Source organism: Electrona antarctica (assembly GCF_951216825.1).
Source record: "Electrona antarctica genome assembly, chromosome: 24".
NCBI classification, from domain to species: domain Eukaryota; kingdom Metazoa; phylum Chordata; class Actinopteri; order Myctophiformes; family Myctophidae; genus Electrona; species Electrona antarctica.
The window spans coordinates 8121668-8149167 of NC_136803.1; the positions used below are offsets into that span (position 1 = coordinate 8121668).

The 27500-nt window shown below is 46.1% G+C and overlaps 2 protein-coding genes across 2 annotated transcripts in view; one reads left to right on the forward strand and one right to left on the reverse strand.

The window, feature by feature from the left end:
- LOC306917115 (zinc finger protein GLI2-like) overlaps positions 1-18119 on the forward strand; it is a gene marked incomplete at its 5' end in the record, with an annotated part of 28760 nt that extends 10641 nt beyond the window's left edge. The window contains 4 exons of the mRNA XM_079495248.1: positions 3822-3986; positions 7142-7417; positions 13553-13901; positions 15701-18119. Of these exons, the coding sequence (XP_079351374.1) occupies positions 3822-3986; positions 7142-7417; positions 13553-13901; positions 15701-18033 (3123 nt within the window). The 3' untranslated portion in view covers positions 18034-18119. The remainder of the gene's footprint in view (positions 1-3821; positions 3987-7141; positions 7418-13552; positions 13902-15700) is intronic.
- Positions 1-27500, reverse strand: part of LOC306917668 (myosin light chain 3, skeletal muscle isoform-like) — a 407220-nt gene that overhangs the window by 332184 nt on the left and 47536 nt on the right. The window lies entirely within an intron of this gene.

Genomic DNA, 27500 nt, shown 5'->3' on the forward strand with positions numbered 1-27500 from the left:
GGTCGGTACAGTCCTCTGGGACGGCCCCGTGTAGGAGATCCTGTAGCTCATTATTTACCTGCCGTTGTGCATCAACATAAATCTTCCCCCTTTGCGACGGTATGTGGTCCACGATTTTAAAACTTCAAAATGTTAAGAGAAGATTTAAAAATACCACCAGGACCACTTCCTGATCCTACCTTCATATTTCAACGCTTAACCCGCTCTGGGCGGGAACCCCCTTTTGGTGTTTTAAAGCATTATGTTATGCTTTAAGCTGTTGAAAAGCGTAGCACGGCACTCTGTGCCACGCTACGAGCTTGTAGATCTGCTATTCTTTTGAAAAATCGTGAATATGTGGCGCAAATCTTTGAATATATATTCTTTCAGAGCGAACGTTTTTAACTCAAAACTTTGCTTCTGGTGGGGGGGGTCCTTGGAACAACATATTTTCAGATGGGGGTCGGCGGCCAAATGCAGATAATTCTGGGGGTCCTCGACATGAAAAAGGCTGAGCACCACTGTTTTTTTCAGAAAACTTTTAGGATTTAGAAGCCATGTTTTTTAGAATCGTCCTCAGGTCTAAATGGGTTAACTTCCCATTGAGATTGCGCGGCTAGTTGATGAGCTCCGTGTGAATCCATTTCAGCACAAAGCGAGAAGTCGTTAAGCGGTTTGGGTGCAGAGGGTGTTTTAAGGAAGTCGTTAAGCGGTTTGGGTGCAGAGGGTGTTTTAAGGAAGTCGTTAAGCGGTTTGGGTGCAGAGGGTGTTTTAAGGCGTGCGTCTTTGGGATAACGTAACGTGGGCTTCTGTGTTGACCCGGGAGCGACCGTCTGGTCTCGGTAAGGAGAAAATAATGGCCATTTGTTTTTTTGTTTTTTTAAAAGAGTTGCTATCCAGAGGAGACTGCTATTTAAAATGTCTAAAACACACATTCAGAAAGAGAGTTTTGCCCGACATCAAAATTTAAAAAATACCTTCTAAATCCTGACAGTTTTCTGAAATACCTCATGTTTCTGTATCAGTAGGTGCTCAATATTTCATGTCAAGGACCCCCAGAAATTATATGGAATTGGCCGCCGACCCCCCATCTGAAAATATGTTGTTCCAGGGACCCCCTCCTCCCAGAAGCAAAGATTTGAGTTAAAAACGTTCAGCTCTGAAAGAACATATATTCAAAGATTACGAAGAATGTAATGACTAATAGCCTCGGTCAGGAACGGTCACTATATTGTAATGTAATGACTAATAGCCTCGGTCAGGAACGGTCACTATATTGTAATGTAATGACTAATAGCCTCGGTCAGGAACGGTCACTATATTGTAATGTAATGACTAATAGCCTCGGTCAGGAACGGTCACTATATTGTAATGTAATGACTAATAGCCTCGGTCAGGAACGGTCACTATATTGTAATGTAATGACTAATAGCCTCGGTCAGGAACGGTCACTATATTGTACTGCCTCCAGGGATTAGAGGTCACTGGTAACTTAACACAGGACCACGTGGAGTTTGAAGTTGATTGGGCTCATATTGTGGAGGCTAAGAGTAGGGGGCGTGTCTGATGAACACTGTCTGTCTGTCTGTCTGTCTGTCTGTCTGTCTGTCTGTCTGTCTGTCTGTCTGTCTGTCTGTCTGTGCTCCACACAACTGTCTGTTAAACTATAGAGACGAATATGGGAGTTGTGCCAGTTTGGCCCACAGATATGAGACATACTTCTAAAAGATTATTTTACGATCCTGTGATTACAGAGAGAGAGAGAGAGAGAGAGAGAGAGACAGAGAGAGAGGGAGAGAGAGAGAGAGAGAGATGGAGAGGGAGAGAGACAGAGAGAGAGAGAGAGAGAGAGAGAGAGAGAGAGAGAGAGAGAGAGAGAGAGAGAGAGAGAGAGAGGAGAGAGAGACAGAGAGAGAGAGAGAGAGAGAGACAGAGAGAGAGGGAGAGAGAGAGAGAGAGAGAGAGAGAGGTGGATCCTGTGATTACTGAGACAGACAGACAGACAGACAGACAGACAGACAGACAGACAGACAGACAGACAGAGAGGTGGATCATGTGATAATTGTGATGACATCACTCCAGTCAGAAGTGGATCAGATGTGAATGCCACTCCTGTTTGGTAAATAGTTGAATGTTATTCTTTCATAATGAGACGTTTTACTGCATCAAAGCATTCCTGTCAGATGTTCTCACTCATTACATCACATCATGTTTGTTGCATATCTCTGTGCAGATCAAAGCTCAAATCTGTTTCTTTTCTAGATTATATACTGTAACGTTTTTAACCACAATGTGGGGGTTTCTCAAAGGCTTTTCCAGTGAAGAGAAAAGATCTATATTTATTTGATCTTGGAATTTGATTGTTGCTAAAAAAAAACGTACTCTAAACAAATCTAGACTAAACTAAACTAGACTAAATTAGTGGTTTTGTAAACCATTTAGCTCGGGAGCCAAACCAGTGAAAATATAGCAGATCTACAAGCTCACGCCGCATTGAGGGGTTGTAGATCGGCTATTTTCACTACTACGTAAAACATTTGTTTTCAGAATTTTTTTCTGAAATCACTGATAAGAATTCACTGAATTTATTTAAAATGTTGCTTTTTTCGGGAAAGTTTTTTTATGTTTTCAAATGATAACAATAATAATAATATAATAATGATAATGATAATGATTAAAAACCAAATGTAGGAAACATTAAGATCCCATAAAAAAGTGTGTGATCCACAAATGGATTGTTTTAGCACATTCTGGTTTTAGTTTTAGTCATAGTCTCTTGAATAGTTTATTTAGTCACATTTTAGTCACCTGGAATGTTTTAGTGTTAGTGCTAGTCAACGAAATATCATAAGATTTTAGTCGACTAAATCTACGGTTGATTTAGTCGAACAAAATGTGTTTTGGCGGGCCTTGATGCCGTAATTGCTGAAAATAGCAGATCGGCTATTTTCAGCATGCAACCAAATGTAAAATGACTCATACTGGATCTCTTGTCCACTAGTCCCTTCCTAACATTTTAATCTAGTTTTTATTTGTTGACGAAATCGTCAGTATATTTAGTCTTAGTTTTAGTCATCATAGATTAGTTTTCATTTAGTTTCCATTTAGTTTTCGTCCGTGGAAAAAGGTAGTCGACGAACATTTCTCGTCTTAGTTTTAGTCGACGAAAACAACAGTGGTATCACGTGACAATTTTTTTTTTTACACTAGACTCAACTAAAGTAAACTGACTGAGCTTAACTAGACGAGGTTAACCCATTTTGGTGTTTTAAACATTATAATTTAGATATTGAAAAATAGCAGATCTACAAGCTCATAGCGCGCCACTAGAGCTTGTAGGTCTGCTATTTTTTAAAAATCGTATTGTGTTTTATCTGTAGTTTGAAGGCTGTTCCAAGGCCTCTCATTGTGTTGTATCTGTAGTTTGAAGGCTGTTCCAAGGCCTCTCATTGTGTTTTATCTGTAGTTTGAAGGCTGTTCTAAGGCCTCTCATCGTGTTCTTGTATCTTGTAGTTTGAAGGCTGTTCTAAGGCCTCTCACTGTGTTCTTGTATCTTGTAGTTTGAAGGCTGTTCCAAGGCCTCTCATCGTGTTCTTGTATCTTGTAGTTTGAAGGCTGTTCTAAGGCCTCTCACTGTGTTCTTGTATCTTGTAGTTTGAAGGCTGTTCTAAGGCCTCTCATCGTGTTCTTGTATCTTGTAGTTTGAAGGCTGTTCCAAGGCCTCTCATCGTGTTCTTGTATCTTGTAGTTTGAAGGCTGTTCCAAGGCCTCTCATCGTGTTCTTGTATCTTGTAGTTTGAAGGCTGTTCCAAGGCCTCTCATCGTGTTCTTGTATCTTGTAGTTTGAAGGCTGTTCCAAGGCCTACTCTCGCCTGGAGAACCTGAAGACCCACCTCCGCTCTCACACGGGAGAGAAGCCGTACGTCTGTGAACACGAGGGATGCAACAAGGCCTTCTCCAACGCCTCGGACCGTGCCAAGCACCAGAACCGCACACACTCCAACGAGGTACAGTGTACACACACGCACGCACGCACGTACACAGGCAAATGTAAAGTACATCCACATGAACATAATACATCACACACATCCAGCCACACACAAGTGCATGAACACACACACACACACACACACACACACACACACACACACACACACACACACACACACACACACACACACACACACACACACACACACACAGAGAGAGCAGTGTGTTGCTGCAGACTTCAGACAGACTGTCTTATAGAGTTGCATTAGACATTCCCTCAGTGTTTCTAATGTTAACCCATTTAGACCCGTCTTTTAAATCCTGTACACCTATATGTTTATGTTTATGTATCAGTGGTGCTCAATATTTCATGCCAAGGACCCCAGAAACTATACTGTATGTATTTGGCAGCCGACCCCCATCTGAAAATATGTTGTTCCAAGTTTGAAATAGTCGTGATATTATGGATTTGAAGTCGTATAGCCCAGCATAGCTGTGAGCGTGTGTGTCTGTCTCTATGTGTGTGTGTGTGTGTGTGTGTGTGTGTGTGTGTGTGCGTTCATGTGTCCGTGCACACACGTGCGCCCCCCTTGGCCCCTCCCCTCCCCTCAGCTCTCATTTTGTGAGTAAATAATGAGGTTTGTGGAACTAATGAGCGCGACGGCCCACAATGCATTAGGCCGCATCAGTGGCGGGGGTGGGGGGGCGTGGTGGTGGTGGGGGGGGGGGGGGGGGGGGTAGGACCACCTGCAGGTCTGTGAATAGAAGATGAAACCTGGAAGAGTTTCACTACACTGACCATCCATCACGCACGCACACGCACACGCACACACACACACACACACACACACACACACACACACACACACACTGCACACATGTGGGCACACAGATACACTCATATATACGCTCGCACGCACAGGCACGCACACGGGCCACCAAACTGAAATACAATACTGTGTGTGTGTGTGTGTGTGTGTGTGTGTGTGTGAGAGATATAAACACTATTCCCGGTTACACACACAGCGGACTCCACCTGCATTTGGTCTAGCACAAACAGCCATGAATCACCTACATGGCGACGTGTCTGGATAGTATACTGTACATAGTATACTGTAGTATACTGTAGTATACTGTAGTATACTACAGTATACTGTAGTATACTGTAGTATACTACAGTATACTGTAGTATACTGTAGTATACTACAGTATACTACAGTATACTGTAGTATACTGTAGTATACTACAGTATACTACAGTATACTGTAGTATACTGTAGTATACTACAGTATACTACAGTATACTGTAGTATACTGTAGTATACTACAGTATACTGTAGTATACTGTAGTATACTACAGTATACTACAGTATACTATGTACAGTATACTACAGTATACTGTAGTATACTGTAGTATACTGTAGTATACTGTAGTATACTACAGTATACTGTAGTATACTACAGTATACTACAGTATACTGTAGTATACTGTAGTATACTGTAGTATACTGTAGTATACTGTAGTATACTACAGTATACTGTAGTATACTGTAGTATACTGTAGTATACTACAGTATACTACAGTATACTGTAGTATACTACAGTATACTGTAGTATACTGTAGTATACTACAGTATACTACAGTATACTGTAGTATACTGTAGTATACTACAGTATACTACAGTATACTGTAGTATACTGTAGTATACTACAGTATACTGTAGTATACTGTAGTATACTACAGTATACTGTAGTATACTGTAGTATACTGTAGTATACTAGTATACTGTAGTATACTGTAGTATACTACAGTATACTACAGTATACTACAGTATACTACAGTATACTACAGTATACTACAGTATACTGTAGTATACTGTAGTATACTACAGTATACTACAGTATACTACAGTATACTGTAGTATACTGCAGTATACTGTAGCTACACGTGAATTATTTATATGTCACTAATTGTGTTTCCACTAAAACAAGTAGCACATACAGTAATCTGCCTCCGTTGGAGGAAGTTCGCTCTAATTCACTGAATATTTAACCCATTCTTGGCGGGAACCCCTTTTGGTGTTAGCATTATGTTATGCTTTAGCTATTGAAAAATAGCAGACCTACAAGCTCATAGCACGGCTCTGAAAGCGTTCTTCGTTTTTTCAAAAATAGCAGACCTACAAGTTCATAACACGGCACTCGGTGCCGCACTATGAGCTTGTAGATCTGCTATTCGGTTTTGTTTTGCCACGATAAGGACGTAACATAATTTTCCTCGCAGTGAAAACACGGCATAGAAGAAGAAAACATATTAAGTACAGACGAACTTTGAATCTTTGCATATTTACAAAATACCTTGTATATAGACTCACAGACGCGTAGCAGCAGGAAGCTATATAGACTCACAGACGCGTAGCAGCAGGAAGCTATATAGACTCACAGACGCGTAGCAGCAGGAAATACCTTGTATATAGACTCACAGACGTGTAGCAGCAGGAAATACCTTGTATATAGACTCACAGACGTGTAGCAGCAGGAAATACCTTGTATATAGACTCACAGACGCGTAGCAGCAGGAAGCTATATAGACTCACAGACGCGTAAGCAGCAGGAAGCTGCTGTGTACTGTAATGCATTCATTTATTCATTTGGATTTCTACAATGTATTTAGTGCACGCACGCACGCACGCACGCACGCACGCAGTGTGTCTTCCCCTGGAACAACATATTTCCAGATGGGGGTCAGCATATTCATATATTTTTTGGGGGGGTCCTTGACATGAAAAAGGTTGAGAACCACTGACAGAGAAACATGTTTTTTTTTTCCAGAAAACTTGTCAGGATTTAGACATTTGTAGAATCGTCCTCAGGTATAGATGGGTTCTTTTTTTGGAAGAATCTTGAAAATGTGGCGCAAATCTTTGAATATATATTATTTCGGGGGTCCTTGACATGAAATAGTTTGAGCACCACTGAAAACATAAGGTTTTCAGAAAACTGTCAGGATTTAGAAGATTATTTTTTTAAATGTCGACGTCAGGCCTAAATGTGTGTTCCTGTGCTGTGTGTGTGTGTGTGTGTGTGTGTGTGTGTGTGTGTGTGTGTGTGTGTGTGTGTGTGTGTGTGTGTGTTTGTGTGTGTGTGTGTGTTCCTGTGCTGTGCGTCTCCAGAAGCCGTACGTGTGTAAGATCACCGGGTGCACTAAGCGCTACACCGACCCCAGCTCGCTGCGTAAGCACGTGAAGACGGTGCACGGCCCCGACGCGCACGTCACCAAGAGGCAGCGCAGCGACCTGCCGCCGCCGCGGCCGCCCCGCGAGAACGGAGAGAACGAGACCGCCGCCGCCAGGGACAGGCTCAGGGACGACAAGATGTCGGAGCACAGCTCCCCCAGAGGCGTGGAGGACTACCTGCACGTCAAGGCCATCAAGACGGAGCACTCTGTGGTGAGATCAGTCTGCCGGGCATCTATAGTTTCAGTGTTGATTTTAGTTTTAGTCATCGTCTCTTGAATAGTTTACATTTTAGTCACCTGGAATGTTTTAGTGTTATTCTAGTTTTAGTCGACTAAATGTCATAAGACTTTAGTCGACTAAATCTACAGTTGATTTAGTCGACTAAAATGTATTTTGACGGGCCTTGATGCCGTCGTAATGACTGATTTCACACTTGCTGAAAATAGCCGATCTACAAGCTCACAACACGTCGCAGCGCGACGCGTTGTGAGCTTGTAGATCTGCTATTTTCAGCATGCAACCAAGTGAAAAATGACTAATAGTGGATATCTTGTCCACTAGTCCATTCATACTCATGTACATGGACACGTTGTGAGCTTGTAGATCGGCTATTTGAACCATTTTTAAAGTTTAGGGATGAGGTTTATTAGGATTAGGCTTCAAATACCTATCAAACCCTCAGCAGAATAATGCTGCATTCACATGGGAGGTAGACGGCAAAACAGCACCACCTGCTGGACGGCACGGAGCGGTAAAAAGATTAAATATTCTAACTATCGATGCCGTACGTCTGCCGGTACCGTTCTCTGGCCAAGGTTTACCGTCCTGCTCCCGTCCACTAAAATTACTCGTATCTGTTACTGTACTTTACTGTACCTGTTACTGTCCTGTCCTGTCCTGTCCTGTCCTGTCCTGTCCTGTACTGTACTGTACTGTACTGTACCTGTTACTGTACTGTACTGTACTGTAATGTACTGTACTGTACTGTACTGTACTGTACTGTAAAATCCTGTCTGATTGCATTAACCCATTTAGGCCTGACGTCGAAATTTCAAAAAAATCTTCTAAAATCTGACAGTTTTCTGAAATTCCTCATGTTTCTGTATCAGTGGTGCTCAATATTTCACGTCAAGGACCCCTTGGAATTATATGTAATTGGGCCGCCGACCCCCCATCTGAAAATATGTGTTCCAGGAACCCCTCGGAAGCAAAGATTTGAGTTAAAAACGTTCGCTCTGAAAGAATAATTATTCAAAGATCTGTGCCACATTTTCACGATTTAAAAAAAATAGCAGATCTACAAGCTCATAGCGCGGCACCGAGTGCCGCGCTATGAGCTTGTAGATCTGCTATTTTTCAATAGCTAAAGTATAACATAATGCTTGAAACACCAAAAGGGGTTCCCTCCCAAAATGGGTTAAACAACGTTAAACTCACCAACATTGCAGCTGTACGAAAACCTTGAATTATCCTCTTTCAATCTGTTTTTGTTTTTGTTTCATGGAAATCCACCATAGAAACGTTATGAGCTACATTCCGTCAAGAAATGCCCTGCATTTGATTGCATATTTTTCAGTGTCAAGTGTCAGAGTTTGGAAGTGCTTGTTTTCAATAACACAACATTTTGCTGCCTCCTGCATTATGTGACATTTAGAAACAGGTGGTACGCAGGACGGTTGAGTGATTTCCAACGAGCGCTTCCAAACTCCAACACTCCATGCTGCTCAATGATGTGCCACTCAGTCTAGATGAGGGGGGCGTGTCCTAGAGGAGGGGGCATGTCCTAAATGAGGGGGCGTGTCCTGATGGGAAAATCATGCTTGTGCATACTCTCTATACTAACATCTGTCTTTCCTCTGTATTCCAACTAGTCCTAACAAACCTCTCCTCTGTGTTCCAACTAGTCCTAACTACCCACTCCTGTGTGTTCCAACTAGTCCTAACTAACCTCTCCTGTGTGTTCCAACTAGTCCTAACTAACCTCTCCTCTGTGTTCCAACTAGTCCTCTGTGTTCCAACTAGTCCTAACTAACCTCTCCTCTGTGTTCCAACTAGTCCTAACTAACCTCTCCTCTGTGTTCCAACTAGTCCTAACTAACCTCTCCTCTGTGTTCCAACTAGTCCTAACTAACCTCTCCTCTGTGTTCCAACTAGTCCTCTGTGTTCCAACTAGTCCTAACTAACCTCTCCTCTGTGTTCCAACTAGTCCTAACTAACCTCTCCTCTGTGTTCCAACTAGTCCTAACTAACCTCTCCTCTGTGTTCCAACTAGTCCTAACTAACCTCTCCTCTGTGTTCCAACTAGTCCTAACTAACCTCTCCTCTGTGTTCCAACTAGTCCTAACTAACCTCTCCTCTGTGTTCCAACTAGTCCTAACTAACCTCTCCTCTGTGTTCCAACTAGTCCTAACTAACCTCTCCTCTGTGTTCCAACTAGTCCTAACTAACCTCTCCTGTGTGTTCCAACTAGTCCTAACTAACCTCTCCTGTGCGCTATAGGAGCCTCTCTGCTCATTCCTTGATCTTCTCTTGTCTTTCTTCCCTGTGTTCCTAAATCCTCCCCTAAGGACAGACCTTGCTAAGGTGAGCCTCACTTCACTTCATTACATCCTCTTTCATCAGCTTTGTTCCAGAACGACACATCCGGCATTTGACAGATCTGTCTCCCTCTATTATATATGATTATATATATATATATATATATATATATATACACTTTGCTGACTTTTCTTTCCCCCACAACACCAAATATCTTCCCCGGCTCCAGCAGTGACTACTTTCACCCCAAGAATAGGGGGCTGTATATGTGTGTTAGACATACTAACAGTCTGACCAGTCTTAACCAGCGCGGCAGGTTAAAACTGACCCGTGGCAGGTTAAAACTGACCCGTGGATCTGCTAGACATTTATATTATTATAACTTATTTCAGAGCTGAAATAGACATGTAAATATTAAATAAATGCTTAGGTGTAATGTTAGAGTCCACAGAAGTGAACCTTTCAAGCCTGTTTTCTCAACTCACTGTTTCTCTGACTCTATAAGCCATATCTCCAAAACTGGTGGGTCAAACTGAACAACCAATATGTCAATTTGAAGCTATGATTCCCTGCTTTCACATGACATGAAATAAACAAAACTTAAACAATTCAATGACTTAGCCTCGGTCAGAAACGGCCACAAATATAACTCTCCCCTAGCGAGATGACCTCAGGCCAGGAGGATGTGACTAAATGCATGGATTAAGTCATTAGTCAACTTGGAACCTATACCTGGTTCAACAAATATAATATCTATTAAATGTTGAACACATCTTAACCCATTTAGGCCTGACGTCGAGAAAAAAAAAAAAAAAAAGTCTTCTAAATCCTTACAGTTTTGTGAAATACCTATATTTCTAGATCAGTGGTGCTCAATATTATTTCATGTCAAGGATCCCAAAAATAATTGAAATTGGCCGCCGGCCCGCATCTGAAAATATGTTGTTCCAGGGACACCCTCAGAAGCAAAGTTAAAAAAAAGTTAAAAAACGTTCGCTCTTGAAAGAATATACATTCAAAGATTTGCGCAACACTTTAACGATTTCTCAAAAATAGCAGACCTACAAGCTCCGGCATCGAGATCTGCTATTTTTCAACAGCTAAAGCGTAACATAATGCTTAAAACAACCACAATACTTTTTGGTCACTCAAAATGGCCTCTATATTTGCTCATCGTGTCCAATGCCTGTTGTTTGTACATCCCGAAACATTGGCTGCATGAGTTTGAGTGCATGCATTTAGTAACCCAGCTGTTCATCTCATCTGCATGTGGAACGACCTTCATTTATCCATGTAGACCATGTAGACCTGAGGATCTACTGAATGTCGTCTAAATCCTGACAGTTTTCTGAAAACCCCTCATGTTTCTGTATCAGTGGGTCTCAAACACTTTCATGTCAAGGACCCCCGGAAATGTATGTAATTGGCCGCGCCGACCCACATCTGAAAATATGTTGTTCCATTTGGTTCCGTTTGTACACTCTCAGAGTTACAGACCCATAAGGGTCCATTTGGTTCCGTTTGTACACCGTATCGCTGCCCTTCATATACCGCCACTACGTTCTGTCCATGTAAACCGTATCGCTGCCCTTCATATCGACCGTCACTACGTTCTCTGTCCATGTAAACCGTATCGCTGCCCTTCATATCGACCGTCACTACGTTCTCTGTCCATGTAAACCGTATCGCTGCCCTTCATATCGGACCGTCACTCCGTTCTCTGTCCATGTAAACCGTATCGCTGCCCTTCATATCGGACCGTCACTCCGTTCTGTCCATGTAAACCGTATCGATGCCCTTCATATCGGCCTCCGTTCTCTGTCCATGTAAACCGTATCGATGCCCTTCATATCGGCCTCCGTTCTCTGTCCATGTAAACCGTATCGCTGCCCTTCATATCGACCGTCACTCCGTTCTCTGTCCATGTAAACCGTATCGCTGCCCTTCATATCGACCGTCACTACGTTCTGTCCATGTAAACCGTATCGCTGCCCTTCATATCGACCGCCACTACGTTCTGTCCATGTAAACCGTATCGCTGCCCTTCATATCGACCGTCACTACGTTCTCTGTCCATGTAAACCGTATCGATGCCCTTCATATCGACCGTCACTACGTTCTCTGTCCATGTAAACCGTATCGCTGCCCTTCATATCGACCGTCACTACGTTCTCTGTCCATGTAAACCGTATCGCTGCCCTTCATATCGGACCGTCACTATGTTCTCTGTCCATGTAAACCGTATCGCTGCCCTTCGTATCGGACCGTCTCTCCGTTCTGTCCATGTAAACCGTATCGCTGCCCTTCATATCGGACCGTCACTACGTTCTCTGTCCATGTAAACCGTATCGCTGCCCTTCATATCGACCGTCACTACGTTCTGTCCATGTAAACCGTATCGCTGCCCTTCATATCGACCGTCACTACGTTCTCTGTCCATGTAAACCGTATCGCTGCCCTTCATATCGACCGTCACTACGTTCTCTGTCCATGTAAACCGTATCGCTGCCCTTCATATCGACCGTCACTACGTTCTCTGTCCATGTAAACCGTATCGCTGCCCTTCATATCGGACCGTCACTACGTTCTGTCCATGTAAACCGTATCGCTGCCCTTCATATCGACCGTCACTACGTTCTCTGTCCATGTAAACCGTATCACTGCCCTTCATATCGACCGTCACTACGTTCTCTGTCCATGTAAACCGTATCGATGCCCTTCATATCGACCGTCACTCCGTCCTCTGTCGTCACCATGTGAGGGATTCACCTGGATATGTTCTGTCATGTAAAGCTGTTGTTTAACCCATTTTGACCTGAGATCAGATTCTATAAATGTCTTCTACATCCTGAAAAAGCTATGTTTCTATGTTAGTCGTTCTTCGATTTAAAAAAAATAGCAGATCTACAAGCTCGTAGCGTGCCACTTGGTGGCGCGCTATGAGCTTGTAGATCTGCTATTTTTCAATAGCTAAAGCATAACATAATGCTAACGACCAAAAGGGGTTCCTCCCGCCCAAAATGGGATAATATAACACCTCCACGCTTCCCGTTCGCACCAGAGAGCACATCTGTTCTCGTTCCCAACCCCGCCCCCTTCCCCATAATGCAAACCAAACCCTTGTGGGGTTCACTTCACAGAGCCTGTATCTCACGTTGTGTCTGACTGCGAGCCAGACCGCGATAGAAGCCTTCCTTCCTCGGATTAATATTCAGACATGAGGGGGGGGGGGGGTTGTCTTTTCGGCACCACGAGTAACCGCTGCCAACTCTCACGCTGTGATCAAGACAGCTTTTTAGCGCCGAATAAATTAGCATCGTCAGGGAAACCAGGGGGGGGAGGAGGGGTTCTGGGAGGGGGGGACCACCTTAATTGGCGGTTTGACAAGGCACGATGATGTCATCAAGGCACGATGATGTCATCAATGCACGATGATGTCTTCAATGCACGATGATGTCACAGACAGGACATTTTCAACAGCGTTGTTTTTAGTTTTTAGTTTAGTCGTAGTCTTTGGAGTGAAAGTTTCATTTAGTTTTAGTCACATTTTAGTCACCTGTAATGTTTTAGTAGTTTTACTAGACTAAATATCATATCATCAGATTTTAGTCGACTAAATCTACAGTTGATTTAGTCGACCATCCCCCCCCCGGTCCGCGGTGTCATCGTAAATAATGATCTGCTGGAGAAAATGTATTGCTTTCCGAGTGTAAACAGACTCATGATGCTTCTCTCTCTCTCTCTCTCCCACCCCCCTCCCTCTCTCTCTCTCTCTCCCTCCCCCCCCTCCCCTCCCCCCCTCTCCAGATGTATCAGTCCAGCCCTGGTGGTCAGTCGTCATGCAGTAGCGAGCCGTCGCCACTTGGCAGCGCCACCTACCATGACAGTGGAGTAGAGACAGCGGGCCACAGCGGGGGGAGCCTGGGGGACCTCAGCGGCCTGGACGACCCCCTGGGGGGGGACCCCCTAGGGGGGGTCTCCCCGGGCGGGGTGGTGGTCCTCCACCTCCGCAAGCAGCTGGGGACCACCGGCGTCCACTGCCTGGAGAGGCTGAAGACCGAGAGGCTGAGGTCGGTGAGGGACTCGTGCATGTGGGCCGGGGGAGACCCCCCCCTGACCCATGGACCCTCCAAGCTGCCGCCCATCCTAACCGGCGGTGAGTACCGGTCACTGACCATCAAGACCACATTTAGGCCTTTTGGTATATTTAGTACTAGTCCTTACCCCCTTACCCGTTCTGAATATATGAACAGCAAATGATGTTCAGTGTGGTGTCGAAACAGCGCGTGTGTTGACGTTAACATGCCCCGGTTGAGTTGTTTTCCCCGTGTGGGTCTGTTACGCGGAAAAGTGTGTCCCAGTATTAATCTGTGTCTGTCTGTTACGTAGAAAAGTGTGTAGAGTTTAGCGCTCCCGTTTTATATCGATATAAAAGACCTTAAAGGACCACTTCACCACTTTTCAACTTCTCTTCCTATAATTGGTACTAACTAATGTTCATGATAAAACACCACCATTGTTTCCTACTCAGTCTGTGTCTCATAGGAAGGCTGTGGGCAGTTCAGAAACCCGTCCACCAGTGACATCATCGATGGTGAATCCAAGCTAATAGAAACGGCAGGCTTTCTTTTCCTGAAAAGTTGCAATGCAAAAGTTGAAGCCATCGTTCTCACGATAATACAAATCTAAATATATTTTAAAATAAATCTTGTTTAAAAAAACTGCCCAAGCCCTCCTATGAGACACAGACTGAGTAGGAAAAAAATGGTGGTGTTTTATCATGAACATTAGTGAGGACCAATTATATGAAGAGATGTTGAAAAGTGGTGAAGTGGTCCTTTAAGACGTCCGCTCCCCACACATCCCAAGCACCCCACGATTTCATTTGATAGCACGTCCAAGGCATCCAACGTGTTAATTGGTGATTAAATTCTTGTTCAAATTCCAATCTTCCACCGTAGTCTGTAACCTCTTCAGACTCCATCTTATTCTGTAAACCCACCTCTTCAGACTCCATCTTATTCTGAAAACCCACCTCTTCAGACTCCATCTTATTCTGAAAACCCACCTCTTCAGACTCCATCTTAGTCTGAAAACCCACCTCTTCAGACTCCATCTTATTCTGAAAACCCACCTCTTCAGACTCCATCTTAGTCTGAAAACCCACCTCTTCAGACTCCATCTTATTCTGAAAACCCACCTCTTCAGACTCCATCTTAGTCTGAAAACCCACCTCTTCAGACTCCATCTTATTCTGAAAACCCACCTCTTCAGACTCCATCTTAGTCTGAAAACCCACCTCTTCAGACTCCATCTTATTCTGAAACCCCCCCAAAAAAAAAAAAAAAGCCTTCAGCACTGCTCTTCCCCCTTCATTGGGATACACGTCGCTCCAATGAACTGCAGCGGCAAATGAGGCATCTATTTCTTATAATATCTATGTGAAAACCCACCTCTTCAGACTTCTCAGCCCGTAGCCCCTCCCCTAGCCTCGACGACCTTACAGGCGAATGCAAAGGCTCAACTTATGTAACTTAGTTAATTTTATGTAGACATATAATATAGTTCATTATATAGATATTCCACTGTTGATGATTCATGATGACTATTTTTATGTATTTGATCTATGACCATGTATTTTGGTCCGGCTTACTGTAAATCGCTATGAATCCTGGTCCTTGGTCCACCAGTCGACTTTGAGTCTTAATCGGGAGTTGTAGTAGCCACAGGGTAATCTAGGCGGTGGATATTGCTCTTGTCTTCATGTCTTTATGTATATTATGTAAATTGTCTTGTTCTTTGTGTCTAATGTGTGTCTATGTGTTCTGCATACTTGGCTGCTGGGTCGCAAGACACATTTCAGTGTGAACTGACAATAAAGTACTAGATCATATCATATTAATTAAGAGCGTCTGCTAAATGCCTAAATTGTAAATTGTGTTCTCTCTCTCTCAGGGTCCCTCCTGGACGGTCCAGACCTGGGTGGCGGGGGTTGTCCTCTGTCCCTGCGCGGCCCCAGCCTGGGTGACCTGGCCCCGCCCAGCAGCAAGATGACCACCACCCTGCTGGGCCTCCAGGCGCTGACCTCACGTCGACGCGACAGCACCTCCAGCACCCTGAGCTCCCTGTACACCCTGAGCCGCCGCTCCTCGGGCATCTCCCCCTGCTGCTCCTCCTCCTGTAGCCACGCCTCCTCTGGCCACGCCTCCAACAGCCGCCTCAACAACCTCAGCTCCGCCGGCTCCTACGACCCCATCTCCACCGACCTGTCGCGGCGCTCCAGCGACAGCTTTGGGGGTGGAATCCTCAGCCTGACCCCCGCCCAGCACTACCGCCTCAAGGCCACGTACGCGGCGGCCACGGGGGGCGCCCCGCCCACGCCTCTGCCCAACATGGAGCGCAGCATGAGCCTGAGGTCCCGCATGGCGCTGTACCAGGACCGCCAGGAGTCCCACGGCCTCTCCTCCTCGTCCTCCTCGTCCAGGCGCTGCAGCGACTACGCCTCTCGCACCGTGCTGCCCCACGAGGTCCCCACATCGTGCGGACGAGGCATCCCTCGCAGACGGGCCAGCGACCCCGTGCAGCGGCCCGCGGCACTGGAGCCCCTCCTCCTCCTCGCGCAGCGGCCACAGATGCAGCGCTACAACAGCGCGGGAACGCTCGGCGGGAACGGGCATTTCCACACCGCGCATTCGACAGTGGCAGAGCGGCGGGTCTTAGGCCAGCAGGGGGGCTGCCATGAGGAGCTGCGGTCGGACAGCAGCCTCCACCTCCACCACCACCAACGCTACCCCTACCCTTACCCGCCGCGGCCTCCCAGCATCTCCGAGAACATCGCCATGGAGACCACCGTGGTCGGCGAGGAGGAGGATCTGATGCTGCCCGATGACGTGGTGCAGTACCTCAGTGTCCAGAACGGAGGAGGCTCCACCAATCAGAACCACTTCTACCATCACAGGAGAACGGCCGTGGTGGACGCCAGCGGGATGCCGCTGCCCGCCCAGGCTCCGATCCCGGCACAGCGCCAGGATCAGAACCAGCAACAACAGCTGTGTCAGTCTTCTTCGCCCAGGGCCGGTAGGACCCACATGTCCGTCCCACCGTGGAACCAGGGGTCCCCCGGAGGGGCTACGGCGGTCACGAGCCACCCACAGTCCAAAGTACCGCAGCAGGCGGCGGTCAGAGGGAACCTCGCCGTCCTCCAGCAAAACCACAACTTTGGCGTTTCGCTGCACGGCGGTGGCGGCGATCTCAACTCCGACCGACAACAACTCGCCTTGTCGAACTTCTCGACGACGCAGTGTCCGGCCGGTACCAGAGTGAGCTGTGTGCCGCGGCAACAACAGAGGTACCAGCAGACCGGCGCCGCCCAGTACAGGTTCCACCGAGGCGACGGCAGCCCTTACGACGCCAACGGTAACGCCAGTCATCATCATAACGCTACGGGAGTTAACGGGAACGTCTGCAAACAGGAACAGGTGCCGACGGACGTGATGCATTACAGCGGTCTGGGGGGTCAGCCCGGTCAGGTCAGCGGTCTGGGGGGTCAGCCCGTTCAGGTCAAACTGGAGGAATGCGATGGATCGTACATGGTGACGTCTCAGCAGAATAACGGGCCTCCGGGACCTCTCCAGCCGAGGCCCCCGGCCGAGCCCAGGATGTGGAGTACTCGACACCCCTCGGGGCCGGTCGTCGTCGTCCCCCTGACGCAGCGACCAGGACTCGTCCTCCAGAACCAAAGCTTCCCCGCCAGCCCGACACACGCTCTGCCAAAAACCTCCTCCACCAACGACGAGCTGGCGGAACAACAACAACAACAACAACAACAATGCTGCAACGACAACGACGACAACGACAACGCCTTGTACTTCACGGGGCAGATCCAGCTCTACGAACCCAACGGAAACCTCCTGGACCACCTGGAGGTTCCGCCCATGATGGAAGGTTCTGACGACGACGAGACCGTGGACTCTGCGAGCACTGCGGCGGCAGAGCAGCATCATCATCATCATCATCATCAGACCCAGATAGACTTTGACCTCATGCTGGACGACGGAGACCACTCCAGCCTGGTGTCGGGAACGCTGAGTCCCGGCCTCCTCCTCCAGCGGAGCCTGTCCTCCTCCCAGAGCTCCTCCTCTCGCCTCACCACACCCAGGAACTCTGTCACGCTGCCCCCCTCCTCGGTCCCATCCTCCGGGGGGACGGGGAACATGGCCATCGGGGACATGAGCTCCCTGCTGAGCGCTCTGGCCGAGGAGAGCAAGTTCCTCAACATGATCTCGTAGTGGTCGTAGTAGCGCTAGCCGCTAGCCACTAGCCACTAGCCGCTAGCCACTAGCCGCTAGCCACTAGCCACTAGCCGCTAGCCACCACTAGCCACTAGCCGCTAGCCACTAGCCGCGCCGCGGGCGGCACAGACCGCGTCCACAAGACGGACGCTTGTTTGAATCGCCGTCGAATTTTGCAGACAATGTGATTTTGACGCCTAACAACAACAAACACTTGAAATTAAATAGTTGAAAAAGTACAAATGTGGGCAAAAACCAGACACGGAAGTGTGCCAAAAAACATGAAGCACACTCTACTGTATGTCGATGTGACTCCTGTACAGTCTCATTTCGTTAAGTATTTAAAATGGCAAACATTTTTTCTAATCTTTTTGAAAAAGCCATATTATTATTATTTTTTTCCTTAGGTAGTGGATACAATATTTACACGAGAGGATTGTACAGACCTGCAGTAAAACTAAGTGCCTGGCTCCGCCCACACGTATGCGCGACAAGCGTACGACATGTGACACGACATGTGACACGACGCAACCAGGACCCCGTTTGATACCTACATGTTTTGGAATGTACCGTCATCATCATCATCATCATCATCATCATCATCATCGCCTAGTTGTTTAGAGATGCTACTGTACACTGCTTAACCCGTTCTGGGCGGGAACCCCTTTTGGTGTTTTAAGCATTATGTTATACTTTAGCTATTGAAAAATAGCAGATCTACAAGCTCACTACGAGCTTGTAGGTCTGCTATTTTTGGAAAAAGAAATCGTGAAAATGTGCCACGAATTTGGAATATATATTCTTTCACAGCAAACGTTTTTAACTCAAATGTTTGCTTCTGGGAGGGGGGGGGGGGGGGGAGCGGGGTCCCTGGAACTACTATACTATATTTTCAGATGGGGTTCTGCAGCCAAATACAGATAATTCTGGGGGTCCTTGGCATGAAAAAGGTTGAGCACCCACTGACACACTGACATAGAAACAAACATAACAACAAACTTCATTTTGACGTCAGGTCTAAATGGGTTCAGCAAAGTACTGGGACGTTGTCCATATCGGCTCGTTTGGCTACAGCGGCAAAAATGGGCGAGTGAGAGATTCAACAGATAGCCCTTATTTTTCTTCTTGTATCATCATCATCATCATCATATCAAGTATAGCTCGCTGCAGGGTCCTCAGTGAGACGTTATTTGTTGCGCTAGGGGGGGCCGCTCACAGCTGAGAGACAGCTGTCTCCTGTGTGTCTCCTGTGTCTCCTGTGTGTCTCCTGTGAGACACAGGACACACAGGAGACCTGTGTGTGAGACCTGTGTGTCGGGGGGGGGGGGGGGGTGCGACACACAGAAGACACAGGAGACACAGGAGAGACACAGGAGACAGCTGTCTCTAAGGTGTGAACGTCCCCTACGACACACAGAGGAGACACAGGAGACAGCTGTCTCTCAGGTGTGAACGGCCCCTACGACACACAGAGGAGACACAGGAGACAGCTGTCTCTCAGGTGTGAACGGCCCCTACGACACACAGAAGAGACACAGGAGACAGCTGTCTCTCATGGTGTGAACGGCCCCTACGACACACAGAAGAGACACAGGAGACAGCTGTCTCTCATGGTGTGAACGGCCCCTACGACACACAGAAGAGACACAGGAGACAGCTGTCTCTAAGGTGTGAACGGCCCCTACGACACACAGAAGAGACACAGGAGACAGCTGTCTCTCAAGTGTGAACGGCCCCTACGACACACAGAAGAGACACAGGAGACAGCTGTCTCTCATGGTGTGAACGGCCCCTACGACACACAGAAGAGACAGCTGTCTCTCAAGTGTGAACGGCCCCTACGACACACAGAAGAGACACAGGAGACAGCTGTCTCTCATGGTGTGAACGGCCCCTACGACACACAGAAGAGACACAGGAGACAGCTGTCTCTCAGGTGTGAACGGCCCCTACGACACACAGAAGAGACACAGGAGACAGCTGTCTCTCATGGTGTGAACGGCCCCTACGACACACAGAAGAGACACAGGAGACAGCTGTCTCTCATGGTGTGAACGGCCCCTACGACACACAGAAGAGACACAGGAGACAGCTGTCTCTCATGGTGTGAACGGCCCCTACGACACACAGAAGACACAGGAGACACACAGAAGAGACACAGGAGACAGCTGTCTCTCAGGTGTGAACGGCCTCTACGACACACAGAAGACACAGGAGACACACAGAAGAGACACAGGAGACAGCTGTCTCTCATGGTGTGAACGGCCCCTACGACACACAGAGGAGACAGGAGACAGCTGTCTCTCAGGTGTGAGCCTCTGCCCAGATTGATGGTGACGTCTTGGTGTCAGGCGACAGACAGGTGGCTCTGCAGACACTCTCGGTTGCGACTGGAATTATGACATCGCAACAATGACAAGACGAGTCGTTTTGTACTGTACATGCTAAGTACATGTACATGCATTTCTTTGTACTGTACATGTTAAGTACATGTACATGCATTTCTTTGTACTGTACATGCTAAGCCAGTGTTGTTGTGCTGGACATAATTATGTAAATATTATTTGTACATTTTTTTTATGAAATACACAATATCGACGACGGTTGTTTTACAGAAATGCTGCTTTGTGTCGTTTTTATGGAGTGGTTTGAGATGTGTGTGTTAGCCTTATAGGCACTGGGTCCGGGGACCCCCAGGGGTCCTTGAGGGAGTCTCAGGGGGTCCCCAGCTAAATGATAGTTTGGAACCAAATGGAACCTTATGGGTCTGTAACTCTGAGAGTGTACAAAGTTCCATTTGTACACTCTCCGAGTTAAAATAACATTGATTTTACAATATCAATCAGGGGTCCCAGAGAGAGAAATGCCATTAAATGGGGGTCCGTAGACTAATGCATGTAAAACTGGGGTCCGTAGACTAATGCATGTCAAACTGGGGGTCCTTGAAATTAAACGGGTTGAGAATCACTGCTAGAGCCGTAAAAACTCTTCTTTTATGGGGGTCCCTTCATGGCATATCTTTTCAAATGGGGGTCCGCGGGGCTGATTAGTGTCAATTTGGGGGTCCTTGAGGTGAGGTTAGTGAACCACTGCGTTACGGTACAGCACCGATGGGGCGTGGCGCTAGAGGAGAGTTACGGTACAGCACCGATGGGGCGTGGCGCTAGAGGAGAGTTACGGTACAGCACCGATGGGGCGTGGCGCTAGAGGAGAGTTACGGTACAGCACCGATGGGGCGTGGCGCTAGAGGAGAGTTACGGTACAGCACCGATGGGGCGTGGCGCTAGAGGAGTTACGGTACAGCACCGATGGGGCGTGGTGCTAGAGGAGAGTAACGGTACAGCACCGATGGGGCGTGGCGCTAGAGGAGAGTTACGGTACAGCACCGATGGGGCGTGGCGCTAGAGGAGAGTTACGGTACAGCACCGATGGGGCGTGGCGCTAGAGGAGTTACGGTACAGCACCGATGGGGCGTGGTGCTAGAGGAGAGTAACGGTACAGCACCGATGGGGCGTGGCGCTAGAGGAGAGTTACGGTACAGCACCGATGGGGCGTGGCGCTAGAGGAGAGTTACGGTACAGCACCGATGGGGCGTGGCGCTAGAGGAGAGTTACGGTACAGCACCGATGGGGCGTGGCACTAGAGGAGAGTTACGGTACAGCACCAATGGGGCGTGGCGCTAGAGGAGAGTTACGGTACAGCACCGATGGGGCGTGGCGCTAGAGGAGAGTTTGAAAAGGTAAGCACCGATGGGGCGTGGTGCTAGAGGAGAGTTACGGTACAGCACCGATGGGGCGTGGCGCTAGAGGAGAGTAACGGTACAGCACCGATGGGGCGTGGCGCTAGAGGAGAGTTACGGTACAGCACCGATGGGGCGTGGCGCTAGAGGAGAGTTACGGTACAGCACCGATGGGGCGTGGCGCTAGAGGAGAGTTACGGTACAGCACCGATGGGGCGTGGCACTAGAGGAGAGTTACGGTACAGCACCGATGGGGCGTGGCGCTAGAGGAGAGTTACGGTACAGCACCGATGGGGCGTGGCGCTAGAGGAGAGTTACGGTACAGCACCGATGGGGCGTGGCGCTAGAGGAGAGTTACGGTACAGCACCGATGGGGCGTGGCGCTAGAGGAGAGTTACGGTACAGCACCGATGGGGCGTGGCGCTAGAGGAGAGTTACGGTACAGCACCGATGGGGCGTGGCGCTAGAGGAGAGTTACGGTACAGCACCGATGGGGCGTGGCGCTAGAGGAGAGTTACGGTACAGCACCGATGGGGCGTGGCGCTAGAGGAGAGTTACGGTACAGCACCGATGGGGCGTGGCGCTAGAGGAGAGTTACGGTACAGCACCGATGGGGCGTGGCGCTAGAGGAGAGTTACGGTACAGCACCGATGGGGCGTGGCGCTAGAGGAGAGTATGAAAAGGTAAATGGAGTACAAACCAGTGTTGTTTTCGTCGACTAAAACTAAGACGAAAAATGTTCGTCGACTACCTTTTTTCTAGGGATGCTCCGATACATCGGTCGCCGATATATAGAGATCATATTACACCAGTCCTCCGTGACCTTCACTGGCTACCGGTTAAACAAAGAATCCACTTCAAAACACTCCTGACCACCTGACCTACAAAGCACTAAACAACCATACCTCTGTGACCTCCTCAAACGTCATGTCTCCTCTCGCTCCCTCAGGTCTTGGTGATGCAAACCTCCTTGTCGTCCCCAAAACCAAACTCCGTACGTGGGGTGACAGAGCTTTGTCCTTTGCTGCCCCAACCCTGTGGAATGCCCTCCCTAAGGCACTCAGAGATGCCCCCACCCTCCAGACCCACCTCTTCAATATAGCCTTCCCTAGCTAACACTCTCACTGTCTTTCTTTTTATGTTTTTTAGCTTTTAGTGTTTTTCCTTTTTCTAATAAAGTTGTTTTTATTTTGTTGTTACCTCTGTAAAGCCCCCCCCCCCATGTAAAGCGTCTTTGGGTACTCAGAAAAGCGCTATATAAGTTTGAGATATTATTATTAGAGAGAGAGACCTTAGTCTCTTCCTCAATGGTTTTACTAACCTTAATGTCTTCAAAAAAAGCAAAACTATAATCAACATGGTTAGTGTGTCCAGACACAAACTTGCTTGGAAATGTGCAGAAGCATATTGATATTTATGTGCTTGACGCACATATAGGCAATCAACCGATAGACCATTAATTCATGACAGCTGTGAGCTATCTCAGCTCCACTTCTGTTTACATGCTGTTCTCAACACACGTGCTGAACGACAAAGATCGACATATTTTGGAGAAGACTGATAGTTTGTCTTTTAGTAATTAGGCTGTGGAGGTATTCACAGTTCACACTACTTTTGGAATTATTGGGGAAATGAGGACGAGGAGTTACTGTTACATTGAGAAGACGTTCTTCTAACTCATGTCGTCATGTCAACGTCGCAACACAAATAATACAAACTATGAAAAACTATGGCATCACATTATCAAATGAAATAGTGTTGTATAAAGTACTGAACTTTATTCCTACAAAATCACGACCGTACTTTCACAGTGAATGAGTGGCTGCCGACCGGAAGCGTTCTGGTGGCCCAAACTGAGCGTGTTAGTGTTGGCTGCATAGAGCCCATTCACGCCTTTAAAACGCCATGAATGTATTTATTTTTTATAACAGGGGCAATGCCCGTCGCAGGTTGATGATGTCATTATGTAGTCCAGTCATATGGAAGCTATGGAAAGCATGTGCATGAAATACAAACATTTAAAATGTTGATCTGACACTCATATTAACCTTAGGAGGTTTTACGTTTTTTTTTGCTTTTTTTTTAGCATATGCATTCCATGAATTCCATATGGCTGTACTACACATGGACAAATATATTTGTGTATTGTTGTGTAAATATATTTGTGTGTTAGGTGTGACAGACAAAAGCAAGGGCTCGCAACTCACTTGTCGACTAAAACTAAGACCATTTTTTTTCGTCGACTACCATTTTCCACTGACGAAAACTAAACGGAAACTAAATGAAGACTAAGCTATGATGACTAAAACTGAGACTAAATGTACTGACAATTTCGTCAACAAATAAAAAGTAGACTAAAATGTCAGGAAGGGACTAGTGGACAAGAGATCCAGTATAAGTCATTTTACACTTGGTTGCATGCTGAGGATAGCAGATCTACATGAGCTTGTAGATCTGCTATTTTCAGCAAGTGTAAAAACAGTCAAGGCCCACTAAAGACATTTTGTTCGACTAAATCAACTGTAGATTTAGTCGACTGAAATCTTATGATATTTAGTTGACTAAAACTAGACTAACACTAAATGAAAACTATATTCAAGAGACTAATGACTAAAACTAAAATAAAAATGTGCAGGGGCCCGTTCCACGAAACTTGGATTAGAGATTAAGCCGGGATTTAACAGATATCCTGGCTTAATATATCCTGGATCAGCGATTAACCGGTTTCATGAAAGCTGGTTAATCTTGCCAGATTAATTTAACCAGTTAACCTGGATATGTTGAGGCTTGATTCGGTTTCATGAAAGTGATGCTACATTAGTTACCATGGAAACTAATGCTTTGGATTTAGCCTGCTCCGGACCAGGCTAACAGCCAGGTTTAACCTAATCCTGATGTCTTTACTGTTCATTAAGCAGTCAAACTGATCACAAACCAATGATGTTTTCCACACTTATTCAATTATTATAGGTTTATGTTGCCTTATTTGTATCGGTCTGCATTAAAGGACTAATTTAAGCACTATATAAAATCAAAAAAACAAAATATATAGGCTGCACAACATCATGACAGCTTGTGAGCTTGTAGATCAGCTGCTTTTGGTGAATGTTCCCCAGAATAGGTTTGCTGTCGTGCAAGTGCACGGTTAAGAAGAATTATTATATGATATGATATGATATGATATGATATGATATGATATGATATGATATGATATGATATTATATTATATTATATATATATTTGTTTTTTTGTAAAAGTGAAAACCACTAAATATTACCATTACTCATTGTTTTACAACATATTACCATTGTAACGTTTCACCCACTATTGAACCCATGACCCACAGTTCACCAGTCTGGCCCCTGTCTGGACAACAACCCCCTTCCCCAAAGGTAGCTCCCTCAGAGGAGGAAGTTATGGCCAAATATCACAATGCGACAATATCATTATGCTTACAATATTAAGAATTCTGTTTTAAGTTAATAGTAGTGGTAAAATGTAAACTATATTTTTGGGGTAGTTAATCATTCAGTCTATCCACTGTTGAGAGTATGTTCTCTCTTTAATTACAGCAGCAGTATTTATTTTAGAAGCTTAAGTCCTTGTATCAGTAAGTCTTGAATAGATTAGTAATGATTCTGAGATATACAGAAGGGGGCAGTAATGCAACTATTAATGATGCAAACTGCCATAATACCCCATGAAGAAGAAGGATCAGTAAATCTGTGTTCCATCGAATGGGTCTAGAAACAAAAAGCCAGGCTCTGCATTCAGCCAGGCTTTATGATCCTGGCTCGATAAATCCGCCAATTCTAAGCCTCGCTTGGCTTTAGTGGAACAGAATAAACCAGGCTGTAAAGACCAGGATTTCAAAAGCCTGGTTTTGGCCTAAATCCTGGATTAGTTAATCCAAGTTTCGTGGAACAGGCCCCAGGTTACTTTGATTCACCAGAATATAAATATTTACTACTCAGTGGTGGAAAGTAACTTACTTTACTTAAGTAGTTACTTTGACGATTTAAATTTTGATTAGAAAACATATACTATATACATACAAACTATATACATTTCGACCATTTGAAAATAGCCGATCTACAACGCATTGAGAGCTTGTAGATCGGCTATTTTCAATAGATTTTCTACACATTTTGAACTGACATTCTGCAGTACTTTTACTTTTAGTACTTTAAGTACATTTTGATGCCGATACTTTTGTACTTAGGGTTAGGGTTAGGGTTACTCAAGTACTTTTACTGAAGTCAAACAATTGAGTACTTTTTCATGCACCACTGGTGCTAATATAATAATATAAAATAATAACATAATATAACTACATGTCCTGCCTGCTGTGTGGGTGATTAAACGGAACCTGCAGCATTACAGAGTGAGTTGCTACCCTTGCTTTTGTCTATATTATCTGTTAGTTTACCCATTTTGGGCGGGAACCCCTTTTGGTCGTTAGCATTATGTTATGCTTTAGCTATTGAAAAATAGCAGATCTACAAGCTCATAGCGCGCCACCAAGTGGCGCGCTATGAGCTTGTAGGTCTGCTATTTTTGAAAAATCGAAGAACGACTGACAGAAAACTGTCAGCTGTAGAAGACATTTTTAGAATCTGAATTTTTAGAGTCAAAATGGGTTAACAGATTGCCTCAGCACCAAGACCCGATTATTTATATTATCTTATTTTTAGGTGAAATAGAGGACAATTATAATGTATTATATTGGGCTTATCTCAGGGATCTCTTTTAACCCTTAGAAGATGAAAGACGCCAATTGGCGTCTTCATCAGAATTCCGTAAATGATCAATGACGCCAATTGGCGTCTTCACAGTTTTTGATGAATCTAAACATATTAATATGCTCCGAAGCGCTGTTTAAATTCCTGAGCTTATATTCCAACTACATTACCCAGAAAACCCGTGTCACGTGACACACGTGTACGTGTTGCCATTGGAAGCTGGTCCCACCCCCTGTAAACAGTGGGGGCAGAGGGAGTCTTCATAGTTTTCATTGTTTTGCCTGTTTGCCGTCTCGCCCGAGCGATTTTCTAGCAGAAAAAGTTGAAAGCAGTACTATTTATTTGAGCGAGTTTTGTGGTAGTAGTATTGATCCATACGCGTCCCAGTCGCCTTCTCCAGGCGGAGTAGCCCTGGTCCAGTGCTTACAGCGAGACTCGCTGCTCCCTCCCTCCTTTTTTCATTGTCTCCCCATCGTCGTCCGATGAGCTATACCGGGAAACCATTGAAGAAGACGATCAACCCGGAATGTTTTGAGGTAATCTTATTGTAGAAAATGCCCTTCTATAGTGATCAGAAATCATAAGATGATCGCTACAAATAGATGCTTGGATAATTACTACTACTAGTCAGATCATGACGCCAGAATGACTCACCACGATGGCCCCCAGCCATTAGCCAGCACCGAAGGTGCTGGCTAATGGTGTTGGTCGGTGCATTGGTGCTGGCTAAGGGCTGGAGGGGGGGGTTGGTGTCGATCGGTTGGTTGGTGCAGTACAAATGTATCGTAGCAGGCATGCACGCATGGCAGTACAAGTATTTTATATTGTAGCGTGCCTTATAGGCGATCTGATCTTTAGAGTAATGTTCGCTCCTTTTATTTACTGTCTACAAAGACGGAGAACAAACATGCATCGTTTACTGAAGCAACGCGTGGTTATGATGACGTTGCTACAAGGATCGGAGGGGGGACGGGGAGTGAAGC